We start from the raw sequence: 15,785 nt of genomic DNA, 5'->3' as shown, positions 1-15,785 counted from the left end.
CTTATGACAGACACTGCATGTAAGTCTTCCGGGGGTGTCTCGACTTTTAGCCGGTGCACCTGGCTGTTGCAGCGGCGTGGCGGCTGCTCTGGCGTTAATTGGGACCCCAATAAATTACAGCGATTTTCAATTGCACAACAGAGAACAGTGCAGGCGCTGGATAACACTTCCAAATAAGCACGCTCGTTAAGCATAAGGTAATACAGCGGTCACGGCACTGCCTGTTGCTAAGTTGGTAGCGAGCGTTACTCCGTGAATACCGAGCGTTAGGTGAGTCTCAGATTCGAAGCGAATCTAGTTGCGTCGATACAGCAGCTGCACCTTGCGAGGCGGCTTCGCGTACCATATCTGTAGGCGTGGCCACTGCAAACAGCCACCTCATGCGGTTGAGCCACCGTACCATAGCGAGATTTGCTTTGAATGACAAGATTGTCGACAAATTGAGAGCATTCGTAACTGCAGCGAACGTTACAAATTTACGGCTTACGCTGAACTCCATACTACGATGCGCCGCGCCACGATGTTTAAGCTCGTAATAGGCATTTGGCTGACTGGTGGTTTGGTGCACGCCAGATATCTTTAATGAGACTAACTGTAATTGTCTGGCGGAATGTGGCTGGAAAACGGGCGTGCAGTAAGGCAAAACCTAACTGCGGAGCGCAGTTAGTCAGTTATGCAGTTCGATAACCGTAGTGCAGTGGCCCTCATTCAGGTGCCAACTGCGCGCTAATATCGCTTTGCCTGTACCTTTATTACTGGTTAAGGTTACGAAGATGGAAGCGGATATTTGACCTATAAGAATGCAACCGTTACGATTCCCAAAAACAATTTTACCGTGGAGCCGTGGATCGGCGCGGTTACCAACGGTTCGGTAACATACGACTGGAATACTGTATCGCCTAACGACACCAAGGACACTAAACTGCGGAAATTCTGCTTTTCTGTTCACTGTGGCCTTGACTCAGGTACAGTTTTCGCTTTCTATGACGTTTATGTCTCGTACTCTGTTTGATGTACATCCGTGCTGCTTTATAGGAGGAAATTACGGTTCCACCTGCCTTCGATCGCAGGTTGAAGGGTGGGGATACAGAAAAGATGAATATCATCACGCCATTATTGGTTTAGCGCTTGCGGTGGCTCAGATTGTTGGAATGATTGGTACAGCTTTGTGTCTGCGGATGTGTGTCATGCGGAATGAATCACCAGATTCTGAGACCGGATTGTGGTTTTGTACGAGTACTATATTTTTGTGCATATGGTTGTGTGGTTTAACAATGTCTCTCTGGTTCTTTTTCGTTGTAGTAGTTGATGTCGCTCGTACTGCGCATATAATTTACGGCCTGCTCGGCTAACACCTTTGGCGATCTTGCTGTAGAGTCATGAACTACTAACCTTTAATCTTTCAGTTCACTTAAAAATCGGCGATGTTATTCTGTAGCAGAAACTATGTGGTATAACTCGAAAGTGTAATGTGCTCTTTATGACTGCATTAGCACAACAAAATTAGCAAACTTCCTTCTTGTTCAACCTAGGATGGTAACCGACCCACGATGATAACCGTTGTACTACCACGTTGATGACGATTACCACGATGATAACCGTTGTACTTTAAAGCTGAAGCTGGTGCAGCTAATATTCTCAAGATCTGAACTGTAAAGTAGTATTAACTATACCGTTATTGCTTTTTTCTTGCGGGTTGCTATCCTTGCGGTTATTGCCTAATAGTGACTTTTTTACCAGTAGCGCTTTACTAGAACAAAATTACGCCGAGCAAAAATTTAGTGAGCACGGATCCATTTTTCCAACTGTCCGGAAAATACGATAAAAATTCGGACTTCTTGTACAAAGTAATGAGAACTTCATACTAATTTCCTCTTCCGACGAATCTGATGTTACTGTTATGTGTAGCATGCTGTGCGCTAAAAGGTGCCGGTCCATTTTTTGTGGGAATTCTGTATGTACGTGTACTGATAGTAAAACGTGCACAAAAACATTTTCTCTTCAGCGCTGAGAGCCTTGGTTCAAGCGTTTCAGAGCCGCCAGCGGACGTGTCAGCCTCTTCCACAGACATTTTCTAAGGAAAACCAAAGGGACTGATTCCGAGACTGACTCCGATTACAGTATTCTTGCGGTGGCCGAAACAAACGTGTGCAGTGGAAAAGTAATTGTGTTACCACCATTTTGCAGGTTTTGCTTTTCCCCCTTTTTAATGTTCTATCGATAAAAATTGTGTTCGATTGGCTGGTTTTTGCTCCCGCTGATTAAATTATAAAAATATCAAGTACGGTAAGTGCAGTACTTCATGCGGTAGCGGCACTAAGAATGGAGAGGATGAAAAATACATGTGAACGCATGTTCTTCCAGGTTTTTACATTTACAGTCTACAATTTTGTATGTGTGAAGACGACACAATTTCTATGCTGAAAGAGCTGTTGACATTCGCTTTTTCCGCTTGTAATAGAATTTCCGCTTTTTCCGCTTGAATTATCTGCCCGTGTTGAGCTGCATCCCGTACTGATACCTACATAATTATATGCACTAGGAATGCCGAAAAATATATCGTCCTTGTGGTGAAACAAAGAGCTGAGGAGTCCATACAGTATTTCAAGCAGCAGCCGTCGTCCATGCATCAATAGTTTACCAGCAACTGCCATGGTTTTTGCGTCACTTGCCAACGTATGTAAAAATTACTTGTCCTGTTAGGTCTGAGTTAGCGGAAAATAAAAAACAGTATACTTCTATGTAAAGTAACTTGAAGCGGTTTCCAGTCTTTTGACTAGAAAGTACTCATTACAATATACAAACATTAAATGTATTATATAATTGCTCGATCTGTTTTATTTGGAGTCTTGTGCGTGGTGACAAATTTTTGTTGAACATGAACACTAACTCACGATAAGTCTGCAACGTCTGACATTCCACGCGGTACTCTGTAGCATTATGTAAGCACTTTCACTGTAAACACGGATTCGCTCTAGGACAAATTATTCATATTATTGCAACAGCGGAATATTACAGCTAGTATCATCGTGCTGTGATCAGTGTGCTGTCACTTCTAAATACTTCTCGGAATACGCTATGTGTTATATTTACTGGTACTGCATCCGCTGCGATTTGTCAGTATCGTGAGAAATGCGGTTGATTGCACATTTATATTGTGTTTTTGGATACTTATCTTTTTGCACCTCAGCGCAGTCATCCATTTCTGTCCCGCTTCCCAGTTCTTCCATTGTCGGCCGTGATATCAGCGCTGATAACAGCACGCAGGGAACGTACACCTCCTCCTATCCCGTTGGCGTCACACCGACGCCGGATCCCAGTAATCGCAATATTACCTTGTGCCTACTGATTGAACGCTCCCACGGAGATAAGTCGGCCATCTACGATTATGATCGGGTAGCAGCCGCCATTCAATTGGCTGTCGATCATGTTAATCAGCATATCTTATCCGGCGGATACCAGCTGCAGACCTTCTACAAAGATATTGGGAAGAACTGTGATAAGAAAAACGATATTGTTAAATATGCCCTGCAAATACTGTCCGCCGGGATCAACTGCAATGCCTTCCTTGGTCCAGGTACGTGTTTCCGCTGCCCAAGATGCTCCCCTATAATCACAACGGCAAGGAGTCATTTATGCTAATAATCTCTCAAGTGCTGCTGATATTTTTTATATAACGTTGTGATCTGCTGACTCAATGCGTAATTCGAAATTTTCGTATCAGTAATTCCTATTTCTCTAGTGGTTGCTGATAATGGCTAATGATATCGCAATTAACAGCTAAATTTACATTACATGTACAGTACACAGAGGAGCGATTTCGCAGACGTGCTGTATAATATCACTGGTACGCAGATGCAGTGAACACCGAGCGCACAGGTTAATACGTAAATAAAAGTAAATCCGTCTCATTCGGAAGAAATGGTGGTAATTGAAAACCACTTCATTACCTTCTATGTTTTGCCCTCACCGAATAGCATTCGTTATTTGGCGGGGTTAGTGTTACAGTATTATTATTTTTGTATAACTGGAGTCTAATTTATAATGTGCTCGAATTATAGGTACTCGAATTTTAAACTTCTCCATAAATAAATTTATGAAAACACATGGAACTATATTGGCATGTACAGTATTTTAAAGTAGGCCGAGGCGATACAAATTTGGCGTAAGACGGTAAGAGGTGCTCCCATGAGTACCGATTACCCAAGGCTGATAATTTAACAAATGCATAATGCACATTTAACTGCATACTCGTAATGAAGAAGCACAATTTTCCAGGTTGTGGATACAGTGCGGACAGTCTGTACAACCTGGTGGAATTTATGCGGATCCCCATGATGGGTTGTCCGGCTGCCGGCTTTGCAGCGGAATCCGATCGAGAGCAGTACATAATGGCCACGCGAATGAGTTTCACGCATAAAAACACCATCAACGTGATCTTCCGATTCTTAAAACATCATGCCTATAAACATGTGTTTGTCGTCCAAGATGAGTCTGACAGCTTTTTTGAAGAGCTTACCGCGGTATTTAACCGTGAGATCCGTAAGCGCACCGATGTCATACGCACCGTCACCGCGTATCCCTTTCGCAGCCGGGATGCAACAATTGAACAGTATGAGCGTATGCTGTCAACGGGTAATCAGTCGTCCAGAGGTAGGTTACGCCGGGAATGAAACCATGCAAAAATTCACGGTAAAATCCCAATTATCCATGAGCTGTGTAATATACTGTAAGTACGACAGTACGAGTAGTTAATTTAAGTTACCCGTTCCACTCATTTATGGCGTCCGCTGTGTGATTAACTCGCCTTTTCAAAAGGCAGGTCCGAAAGTGCATGGCTAACAGAATTATCCTTTGATTGTAGTGTTTGTTGTACTATCAAATGCCACCGTTCTCCGAACACTGATGGTAACTATTGAGAAAATTTTGCTATCGATCTCTCATTGAATGCTGAACCAGTTTAAAACGGTATTTTTTAAAACTGTTAAAACAGTTAAAAATAGCTATGGCTTTGATTTTTAGATTACTGCTCAAAGATTAGGCATGACCAATGGACAATACGTACGTATGTAGCTGAATATTGCATAAATAGTTCGGCTGGCGTAGTACTACTCTTAATCTTTTGCAAATTAACAACTTACAAAAATTAGCCTAATTTGTAATAATTAATAAATTGTGATAATTCACACCGAATATCTGTTTATTGTATATTCTACTAAAGTAAAATAATTAAAGGAAGTAACCGTGCATTTTATATTCAGGTTTATATTGCTATCGAACTATTTGACAGTCCAAGCTGGGGGAAGTTTACGTGGAGTTTTGGAGATGAGAGTGACAGGGTAAATGTATGCCTTACGATTATAATTTTTTCAAGAAAATGATTTTGCAGTTAAGAAACTTATTACGATGGGAAGCCAAACAAGCCTACGAATCCGTACTGTTAGTCGCGCTCCACCAAGTCCGAAACGATTATTACGAAACCTTTTCCACGAATGTTAAACGCCTCGCCAGGAAGACTCTGAACTACACTTTCGGGGCTTTTGAAGAAGTACGGAGCGGTCACCCATCTGTGAAACCATAAGCATTCGTCATACTGCAGCTATCGCGTGCATTTTTTGGTTTTAGATTGACCCTGTCGTGACGAGTTTCTACGATGCGACGCTGTTATACAGTATAATAATGAATAAAATCATTACATCCGGCGGCAATATTTACGATGGTGTGAAAGTATCGGGCATGATGCGCAACTTTATCTTCTCCAGTCCTATTAGCGGAGACGTGTGGATTGATGCCGTGGGCGATCGGCAATCGGATTACGTCGTCAAAAGTTTTAATCCCGCTACCGGAAGATTTGAGGTAAACCTGTAATTAAGCCATTATCGACGTGGAAACACAGGAGGTCGGATTAAAACTGAGCAAATGATAGTTAAAAGCCAAAAATTATTCAATTATGCGCAATTGTTGTCGGAAAATCCTCATAATTGTGCATGCTAGCGATGCCAGCCAATCATAATTATTAAATACTATGTCATATCGGTGCTAGATGTACCGCAAGAGTTATATGTATAGTGGTAAGACTAGAATTATCTATTGTAGCTAAGAAGGTTTATTCGTGATACAACTTACAAGTATACTTGAAATTATCATTAAATAGTACAGAATTTAATATTGATTTAAGGGAATTGACCCGGTACATAGCACCATATACGTGTACATTCCACTGTCGCGCACTCCCAGACACTTTTTTGCATTGATTTATGTAATTTTGTAGCCAGAGGATTTGTTCACGTAGGCGTGAAATCCGTTTTCGCGGGCAACATCCGACTGCGGAGTTATCAGGGTTACAAAATTCCAAACACTTTCAATGCATTTAGGTGTACGAAAAGTTCCGTTATGGACCGGTCTCCTTCAAATTTTGCATGTAAGTGCACATGAGCATGACGATCATTCTTACACCGATCCAGACTTCCACGATTTTTTTCAAATTTTGAAATGATTTTAAAATTTTTAAAATTAATTTTAAAATTTGCTAAACATGCCGCAACACTGGGTCGATGTAGAACGATATTCATGGCTATGTGCATGCACGTGCAAAATTCAAAGGAGATCGGTCCATAATGTGACTTTTGGTATTCCTGAGTGCATTTAAACTTTTCAGGATTCTGGTTCGCCTATAACATTTCGAGTCTTCGACCGGATGTTGTGCGCGCAAACAGATTTCTCACCTTCGTGAACAATGCCAATGCTCTGCCTATAGAACAACATAAAGCAATGCAAAAACTGTCTCGGAGGGCCAGACAGCGAAAGTTTTCGTGGATATACACGAATTGGGTGCTATGTGCCGGGCCAAATCCCTTAATTCGGTTGTTCAATAAAACATTACAGTACAAACATTGTTTTAGTTTGGCTTTCCGTTTGCTTTCAGAATTTTTGCACATATACGGCCATAAGCGACTCGATGGTGGCCACAGGACCATTATACTGGCCAACGAAAGTACTGCCGCCCGATGTTCCCCGATGTGGCTTTCAAGGAGAGTTCGCAATTTGTCACCCGCAAGGCAGAGATAAAAATCCAATGCGGCCCTTTTCTCTCCAATGACATCCTGAAAAAAATCGTTTGAGAATCATGGGTGTTTATGTCTTTTTTTTACTCTATGTTTGTTTCTTCATTTATCTTAACGTCTACAACGATCAGGATCCTGCATTAAGTGCTGTTGTGCTATATCAGTTTTTATCATCACAACTTACAAAGATACAATCCGGACAAGCTTTTGAATAAAACTCTGCTGCTGCTTCTGATTGGCTTTGCGTCTTTACCACTATTATGCGGCAGTGGGGGCAAAAGGTGGCATGGCCGGCAACGACACGCTGAGGACGCTCGTAATACGGTAATACTCGTACAATAATTATTATTCTGCTGTCACCCCACGCAGCACTCGAACGCAGCAACACCAATTCATGGCATGTTTAATGACAGGGCATGCAGAAAACTTAAGGTGAAGTTTTAATCACATTACGCCATTTTAAATTATACAAGAGTCGATAGAGAATTGGCCCAGTACACAGCGTCAAAATGGGATACGTACATTAAAACGAAAATGGGATACGTACATTAACTTTCGATTTCGCGCACTCCGAATCACTTTTTTGTAATACATACTTTGTGCCATTTTAAAGATAAATGATTTGTGTACATCGTTCTGAAACCGTTTGCGCGCGCAACATTCGTTTGCCGAGATATGGCGTACTAAAATGGGCGAAAAGGTGAAATGCATTGATGTGTACCAGAAAGGAGTACAGGGGGGTGCAAGACCGAATTCTAGGGATTCTAGGAATTCACAGCCGAAGACAGGTGGCAGCCTGGCAGGTAAAATGGTCAGAATTCATAAGGCGATGGAATTATGAATAATTAAAACTGGGCGGGACAGAAATGCTATCGTCACAGTATTATCCTATTCTATAATGTACTTAGACCACCGCGTCGACCACCTGGCGTACGGTAGCAGTTAATTAGACGGTCGTGAACAGATAAGGACGTCTCGCGCCAGCGGATACAACGTCATATACGTCATACCGGCATCCTCGACACACGTCATTTTAACTTGAGCCAGTGAGATTAATTCCAGATGACGGCGATTCGCTTTGCAACATGTTCGCTCTCCGCAAAATAGCTGGAACAGTCGTTGAAGCTTTAGTTATTTTCTCCGTAGACTTACGTGCTAAACTCCAGCGCAGCCTGGGTTCAGCAAATGTGCCGACGATCCTGGAACCTCCGGGGCTAAGGAGATCGGATGGGAAACGGCCAGATGGATTATCGCTCTTTCCCTGGCAAACTGGCCTTCCTCTGATTTGGGATGTGACGGTAGGTATCTAGGTGATACGTTCAATAAGTTGCACGCAGGTGATACGTTCGCTACGTTGCAGTTAGAAGTGGCCTGCGCTGAAAGTCTGAATCTGAATCTGATTCTGAATGCTAAAAGTCTGAGTCTGAATACTAAAAGTCTGATTCTGATTCCTGGAACTCTGAATCTGAATACTAAACTCTGCATCTGAATAATAAGTCTGGCAGGTAACGACCCGAGTCTGTCATCAAAATTAATATAACGTAGTCGTGTTAAGACTCGTATACGTAGAAAAGTATTAATTGCGTATTAATACTCGTATACGTATATTAATACCCGTTACTCGTATACGTATTAATAGGTCGTATACGTAGATAACAGTTATGTATACGAGTAATTATAGATTAGTATTAGGCGGTGGGAACTGCTCGTAAAAAACAACACGGGGCGCTCTACAGAGACGTTACGAATACGTTTTTGCGGTAAAAAAATATTGTTCTGTGTCCAGTGTAGGATGAGCTAGCAGGAAATTCCTTTGAATTTACCGAACGGGCCTGTGCCAGCATAATATACGCCCATGTAAATGTGCTGCTATGTTGCATAATGTGCATAGAGTAAGGGGAGTACACATATGCAGTACTCACACATTCCATTTATTCATATCTAAAGTGTTAACAGCAATACAGAGTACATAATCATACAAAAATATTTTCAAGGTCACATCGTTGTTCGCCGTTTGCGCAAAGTACCGCAAAAAAAGAATGATGAGACGCGTTGAAAAGCAATCACAGTACTTCCAGATCTACTGTAGAAGGCAAATCGATGGAATATGCCTTGCGGTTCAGCGTGAAACTGCGCGATACTTTGATCGGTTAATCAGGTGCTATTGATGGACCAATGAATGCGTTTTCAGTCTTTTCCGCACACTCATTTGGTGGTTTCATTTGTGATGGCTACCGTACGTTAACATCTGCGATAAAGTGCAGTAATTATAAACTTTGTAAAACCCATTACATCCGGATTTGGTATAAATTGATCAGTTCAGACCAGATTTGCTGGATTACTAATTTTGTTTTACCAGTTATTTTCTGGATAGCCGGCAAAGCTTATCAAACGACAAAATTGGAAACATCGACCAATATAATGTAAGAAAAATGCAGCTAGCAAATAACTGATACAAGTTGTTTCAAAGGAAGGCAGATCATGTGAGCTCATAAAGTAGCACGTTTGCAGCTGGATTAAGTCGGAAATGGAACGTATATTACTGCATACGTGTATTCCCCTTACTCTGTGCAGTATGCAACATAACAGCACATTTACATGGGCGTATATTATGCTGGCACAGGCTCGTTCGGTAAATTCAGAGGAATTACCTGCTATCTCATCCCACACTGGACGCAGAACAATATTTTTTTACCGCAAAAACGTATTCGTAACGTCTCTGTAAAGCGCCCCGTGTTGTTTTTTACGAGCAGTTCCAACTTCCCACCGCCTAATACTAATCTATAATTACTCGTATACATAACTGTTACTTACGTATACGAGCTATTCATACGTATACGAGTAACGGGTATTAATATACTTATACGAGAATACGTATACGAGTATTAATACGCAATTAATACTTTTCTACGTATACGAGTCTTAACACGACTACGTTATATTAATTTTGATGACAGACTCGGGTCGTTATCTGCCAGACTTATTATTCAGATGCAGAGTTTAGTATTCAGATTCAGAGTTCCAGGAATCAGAATCAGACTTTTAGTATTCAGACTCAGACTTTTAGCATTCAGAATCAGATTCAGATTCAGACTTTCAGCGCAGGCCGTTAGAAGTTGTGGGATCTGCAGCCGATGACGCGGAAACTCGAAAGAGCTTTACTCGGAGCTCACTGATAGACGCTTTTTCCAACCACTCATCCTTGAAACTATGGGAAGTTGCGGCGGGAGTACGGGTCAGTTCATCAGTGAAGCTTGTCATCGCATTAAAGAGCAAACAGTAGAAGCGCTCGCTACCGATTTTTTGTGGCAGCGTATTAGTGTGGAAATTCAGCGCGGGGAAACTGGGAACTGGCGGGATTCAACTGTTTGGGAAACGGTTGGATGTTCTAGAGAGCTAGAAGAGTTACTGTAGTTTACTTGTTCTGGATATCGGTTATTCAAGTTGTTCTTTTGCAAATGGCGTTGGCTAGTACAAATTTTTGGGCATTGAATGTGTATATCAACATCTTCAAAAAGGAATCGTAGTAATCGTAAAACTGGGCCGTAAGCGTACGTACGAAAGCTATCGCGTTTAACTGTCTTGTCTAAAAGTCCTTAACTTTGAGCGATTGGCCCATAACTGAAGGTCCCTAGCCTTCGTGTATGAAAATCTAATGCGCGCGGTGATCGCCACGAGCCCGAATATCAAGCTGCATTTCATATTCCAGTCTTACGGTTGCAGAGGTGAACTAAATTATAACAGCCATGTCGAATAATTTGAATAATTTATTCAGGTAGCCCGTCGCGTGACAACCTAAGTGGTCGCCGGACATTTCGTCGCGGGACATTTCGGCACACTTTTTCGTCGCAGCGGCTAATTTGTTTTGGGACAACTCGTTCTGAGCCGTTTTATTGTGTGACATTTGGTAGCGCGACTTTTGGGGAGTCGAAAACATATCGACTGGTTTGTGGTGACGAACAGTCATATGAATATTTGCCACAAAAACGAGTTGTCCTTAGACGATATGCCCGTAAAACCAAATGTCCCGCGACGACCTGTCGCGTAGCCAGCCGTCGATATATCTCAACTTAGTAGCACCGCCTCGAGACCGTTATTGAGAAGCACGCGAATAGGGAATTAATTGTAATTAAGAAGCCTTATCTTCGCATGGTAGGAAATACTGTGTAATGCCACCACAAAATTCGGTCTGGTACGATTCGAAAATTGTTTCTAGTGGAAGAATGGTTAATTGTTTTATGTAGATTGTAATGACAGAATATCTACCTACCGTACACTATCTGCGAATTCCGCTAGTGCGGAATAATGTATAGTAATAGAACCAAAATCACAAATCGAAATATGGCGAAAACAATCATAACATAATTACGAAACAAAAGGGATACTACCGTACATTAATGATATTTTGCATAACCGATTATCATGGCAAATTAACTATGGAAATGCCTCTTCCTAAAGCTGATGAAATGCATATAGTTAAAAGGAGTTACAAAAACTGTTAGCGGAATGTCTCAGGCGCCGACTCTCTAGTCTCTAGTAAGTACATTGGATACGGAATTTAGCGATACTCGAACAGCGTACGAAACATTAAGGCTAGGATCCTTATCAATATCTTCCAAGTCCGTCAGATGAAAACGGGACCATGAATTTTGCTTTATATCGTAGACCTCCATTGTTTGCGATAGTTCGTCTGTTCCGTTGACTCGACCTCCGTAAACATGAATTCGGCTCTCCGAAACAAAGGCGCAGTGATCCGTCCGGTTGCATAACATGTCGCTTATTGGTTCCCACTGGCTGGTTCTGTTGTTTAATCGCAAACATGATTTCAGCGGCTGACTGCCATTGTGCACATCACTACTGCCTCCGAGAATGTAAATGTCAGCCTTCACAACAACAAGCGCAAATCCTGTACGCTTTTCTGGCAGCTGCCCTAGAGGTTTAGGTTTCCACGTTCCAGTTTCCGTGTTATAGCATTCCACAAACTGTGGGCTTTCAAATGAATTCGGACTTCCGATGTAAATCAGTTTGTTGCCATATCGAGCTACATGGCTGACGTGTTGCATCCTGTTTACAAGAAAAACATACTTGTACGAGTTTTACTGGACTATCTACTATTGTATACCGAGTAATATTATTAATAACAAGACCAATTCTGCTTCGTTTTCCGTTCCCGGCAACGTGCCCATTATACACACCACGGTTCCTCTTTGAATGTTGATCAAAAAACGCTGCCGGGAAACTCTTTGGATCGGGGCTGACCGGTCGAAAGAGCTATTCCACGGCCGTTACGGTCAACAACACTTTTAACGCCTTCGCCCAGTGGGCCGTATATTTCGCACCCGGACATTAAGGAGTGTGACATTTTGCCGCAATTAAATTCGACGCACGACTTTTCACCGCAAAGACATGTCGCCGCGGGACATTTTGACGCTGGGACACTTTGGTTTGGGACAATTTGCATTGAGACATTTTACCTTTGTGCCATCTTGAGGCAGCACGTCTGGTCGCAGACACTTCGGCTCAAAAGAATTCCACACGTTTAATTTTCGCGGGTTTTCAGTGTTTGTTTGAAGATTTTCTTTAGTTTCTTGGGTTATTCTTAGGTTTTATTAGGTTGTTTTTAAGGTTTTCTTAAGTTGTCCTCAGATTTTTTAGGTTATTCTTAGGTTATGATTAGGCTATGTTCAGGTTATTTCCAGGTTATTCTTAGGTTATTCTCATGCTTCATATGTTATTCTTAGGCTTTTCGTAGGTTTCTTTTTTGGTTCTTATTCTTCGTACTTTTTTGGACCCCTCAATTTTTTCTTAGTCAGTTTCTTTTGGTTTCCTGAATTTTTCTTAGCTGTCCCTGACAATTTCAATAAGCATGATAGAGAGTTTGACTGCTAAAAAAGACTATTTGGCGAAATAGCCTCGCGGCGAAATGTCTCAGCGTTGAAAGAGCCTTGCGACGAAATGTCTCGCAGGCGTGATGTCCTGCCTACTACAGTGAAATTCTCTACAACATACACCCTCCGTTCCAGGCTTTCTGAATGTTACAGAGGGGTGTATGTTATACAGAAGCACTGCCCCCAGGGGCACTGCCCTCAGGGGCGCCGGGGCACAGCCCCCGGGGGTGTTCCTTAACCAAAAAATTAACAAAATATCAGAGTATGGACATTATTCGGTCTGAATGTTGGTTTTGCTGCCCTTTTGTACGCTTGGAGTTGGAAGATCCAGTACTAAACAGATCAAAAACAGAAGCCGAAACTTGCTTTTAGAGACACCGAAATGGTTTTTTTACCTAGCCTAGCCAACCGTATGTTACGCAGGGGTTGAATAAGCTGGTAAAATGTTACCGGTTCCATAAAAGGTGTATGTTATAGCTGTAAAGGGGTGAATGTTATACAGGGAACTGCCCCTGTGTTATAGTCTACCGGACGGTTTGGTTTCCAGCCTCATGCATGCAGTAAAGGGGTGAATGTTATAGGAAGGTGAATGTTAAGAGGAGTTTCACTGTAAATGTCCCGTGGCAAAACGTCGCGCGGCGAGATGACCTTGCTGTGGAAAGTCTGCGACCAAACGTCCTGCGACTAGTTGTCCTCGGCGAAATATCGGGGTGCCCGTATATTTGCAACGCAGCCGGAACGATGTTGTACCTTGCATTTGCTAAGCTTGCATTATTCCCTCAACATGTTGTGCGGTTTCAGCGACCGCTCCGGCCGTTGTGGAGGTGCGGTCGATGACGTGACGGCTAAGGTATCCACCCACATAACACTAACGGCAAGAGGCTCCCATGGTCTGAAGGCATCAACGTGATGACGTTGTTGACAATCCCTTTGGCTCTGTTCTGGAAGGAAACCCAGCGGTTTTTAAACCACGGCTAGTCAGCGGTTAGTTCATCGTGCCTGGGTAGACTTCTGGCAGGATCTTTACAGCGGAGGCAGTTGAGTCTACCCAGTTCATCAGCCTGAGCATAAAATACAGACATATACAGTCACGATGGACCAGCTATTCGTTGAGCGACGCTGATTTGGAATGCAGTGGTGCGACGCTGATTTTGATTCCAGCAAGGTTTCCTAGCTAGACAGGCTGTAGGAAGGGCACGCAGCTCTCCGGATACGGGGGTCGACATTGCGTTGGGATGGGCCACTTTATCTGGTGAAACGCGTACGCTTGGTAATCTTCTGGATAATCTTGAGGATGGGGCCAAGCAGACGGAAATGTCTCAAACTCTTACAATATATTATCGAATTGCTTCTGCGGGCTTGGCAGCTAGGCTTTGCTGAGCCGCTCAGTGTTATTAGAATATATTACCAGCACGAATATTGCAACAATGATGTGGGTGGAGCACATTTCTGTACAGAGTTGGACGGCCTGCCCTCCGGGATTTAGAATAAGAATCAAATGTACGAGATTAACGCGTCCAGATTAACGTGTAACGAGATTAACGCGTCCAGTAAGCAATGGATAATTTTATAAAACCCTTCCCGATTTAAAATGTTGCCCATAAAACCCATAGAAAATAGCGACCGGTAAACTAATCCTTAAATACAACACTTTTTTCGGCGGGTTCTCACATACCGTTCGGATCCTTGGATATCGGATACACTGGGCCAGTTGGGGTCGGTCATGTCCAGTATTTTGAAATAAGAATTCCCATCTTTCGTGTCCCAAAAATACAATTTATTTTCTAGACCGATAGGTTCAGTCATGAAGATTGCTTTATCAGTCACTGGAATACTTCGCCAACCAGGAGTTGTTAATTTTGATGCATCCAGTGCTACGGTCTCCGTTCCATTGTCGTTTGATGAACGAATCTGGCAAATAATATCGTTACCCACAGCCGCAAAAGCATGCACAAAATTTGTTTTCCGTAACTCTGAAGGCATCAAAAACTGGTGTAATGTGCCGCTGTTGGGGTCGAAATATTCCATTGACACTTTAAGAGGAGGGCGTGCAGAGCAGTGGAAAAGCATAATGATGGTTTTTGTAGTCCTCTTGTCGACTTCAAGAAGCATTTCCAGCAGCTCCTCGACAGAAATTCTATTGGTGCTGTCCGAGCATAAGCACCGTCGAATGCAAGTGGCTAAGTTGCTTGGGATAGCGTCAGACACTTCCGGCACATAACCGCTTAAAAGATTTTCTGCTAATGCGTCCTGTGTACAATTTCTACCGATGACTTCAATCTTGCTGGAAACTCCGGCTTCACTCTTTTCCAGCCACCTTCTTGTGTTACCAATGACACTGTCTGCAAGGTCGTGAATAACACACCCTAGGCTCCAGATGTCCATTTTTCGCCCAGTATGGGTGTCAGGATCCTTGGGGACTGTTGGAGATCCTACGAACCGTTTGTACATTTCGGGAGACATGTAGCGATATGTGCCTTGATAATGGGTGACATCGTCTGGAGATGTTATACTATCCTGCATTCGAATAAATCCGTCCAAATCGCCTATTGACATCCTCTTATGGTTATTTTGAATCGGTTTCACAAGGATATTCGCTGGTTTCAGATCGCAGTGTATAATGTTGTTTTCATGTAGGAAGGCCACACCTTTACTAAGTTCCACTGCATGGCGCACCGCGGTTGCCGGTTCTAAACTGATCTTTTTTGCTTTCAAATCCGTTAAATAGTCAGCCAGGTCTCCATCTGAAAGTCAGAAAAAGATATTTTTATACTACGAGAGTTAGCAATAGGACGAGTTGCCCAAGGCAGCTTCGTAATTATTGCGAAACAAA

At 42.6% G+C, this 15,785-nt stretch overlaps 2 protein-coding genes across 3 annotated transcripts; one reads left to right on the top strand and one right to left on the bottom strand.

Annotated features, from left to right (window-relative positions):
- Window positions 1-3,020: 3,020 nt before the first annotated feature.
- On the top strand, window positions 3,021-7,299 carry LOC129582220 (atrial natriuretic peptide receptor 1-like). Of its 2 annotated transcripts, XM_055473677.1 has the most exons (8): window positions 3,022-3,577; window positions 4,279-4,653; window positions 4,865-4,908; window positions 5,023-5,061; window positions 5,262-5,339; window positions 5,390-5,548; window positions 5,626-5,856; window positions 6,926-7,299. In XM_055473677.1, exons 1-8 carry the CDS (start codon window positions 3,133-3,135, stop codon window positions 7,097-7,099), a joined length of 1,545 nt encoding a protein of 514 aa, XP_055329652.1. In that variant the 5' UTR covers window positions 3,022-3,132; the 3' UTR covers window positions 7,100-7,299. The 2 variants fall into 2 exon arrangements, with proteins under 2 accessions (XP_055329653.1, XP_055329652.1); XM_055473678.1 differs by lacking the exon at window positions 5,023-5,061 and having other exon boundaries at window positions 3,021-3,577.
- Window positions 7,300-11,272: 3,973 nt separating this feature from the next.
- On the bottom strand, window positions 11,273-14,876 carry LOC129582407 (influenza virus NS1A-binding protein-like). Its single transcript, XM_055473919.1, has 2 exons — window positions 14,628-14,876; window positions 11,273-12,128 (listed from the first exon to the last, which is right to left on the bottom strand). Exons 1-2 carry the CDS (start codon window positions 14,756-14,758, stop codon window positions 11,591-11,593), a joined length of 669 nt encoding a protein of 222 aa, XP_055329894.1. The 5' UTR covers window positions 14,759-14,876; the 3' UTR covers window positions 11,273-11,590.
- Window positions 14,877-15,785: the final 909 nt, after the last annotated feature.

This window comes from Paramacrobiotus metropolitanus, unplaced genomic scaffold (genome assembly GCF_019649055.1).
Source record: "Paramacrobiotus metropolitanus isolate TYO unplaced genomic scaffold, Prichtersi_v1.0 Parri_scaffold0000007, whole genome shotgun sequence".
Classification (NCBI taxonomy): Eukaryota; Metazoa; Tardigrada; class Eutardigrada; order Parachela; family Macrobiotidae; genus Paramacrobiotus; species Paramacrobiotus metropolitanus.
Note: the sequence above shows the minus strand (reverse complement) of the source record. Positions and strands in the feature narration are given on the sequence as shown.

Coding starts and splice junctions, on each gene's coding strand:
- LOC129582220 (XM_055473677.1), top strand. CDS start 3,133: ATGCGGTTGATTGCACATTTATATTGTGTTTTTGGATACTTATCTTTT. Junction 3,578..4,278: donor CAATGCCTTCCTTGGTCCAG/GTACGTGTTTCC, acceptor ACAATTTTCCAG/GTTGTGGATACAGTGCGGAC. Junction 4,909..5,022: donor CCGTTCTCCGAACACTGATG/GTAACTATTGAG, acceptor TTTGATTTTTAG/ATTACTGCTCAAAGATTAGG.
- LOC129582407 (XM_055473919.1), bottom strand. CDS start 14,758: ATGACTGAACCTATCGGTCTAGAAAATAAATTGTATTTTTGGGACACG. Junction 12,129..14,627: donor GATATCCAAGGATCCGAACG/GTATGTGAGAAC, acceptor TCTTGTAAACAG/GATGCAACACGTCAGCCATG.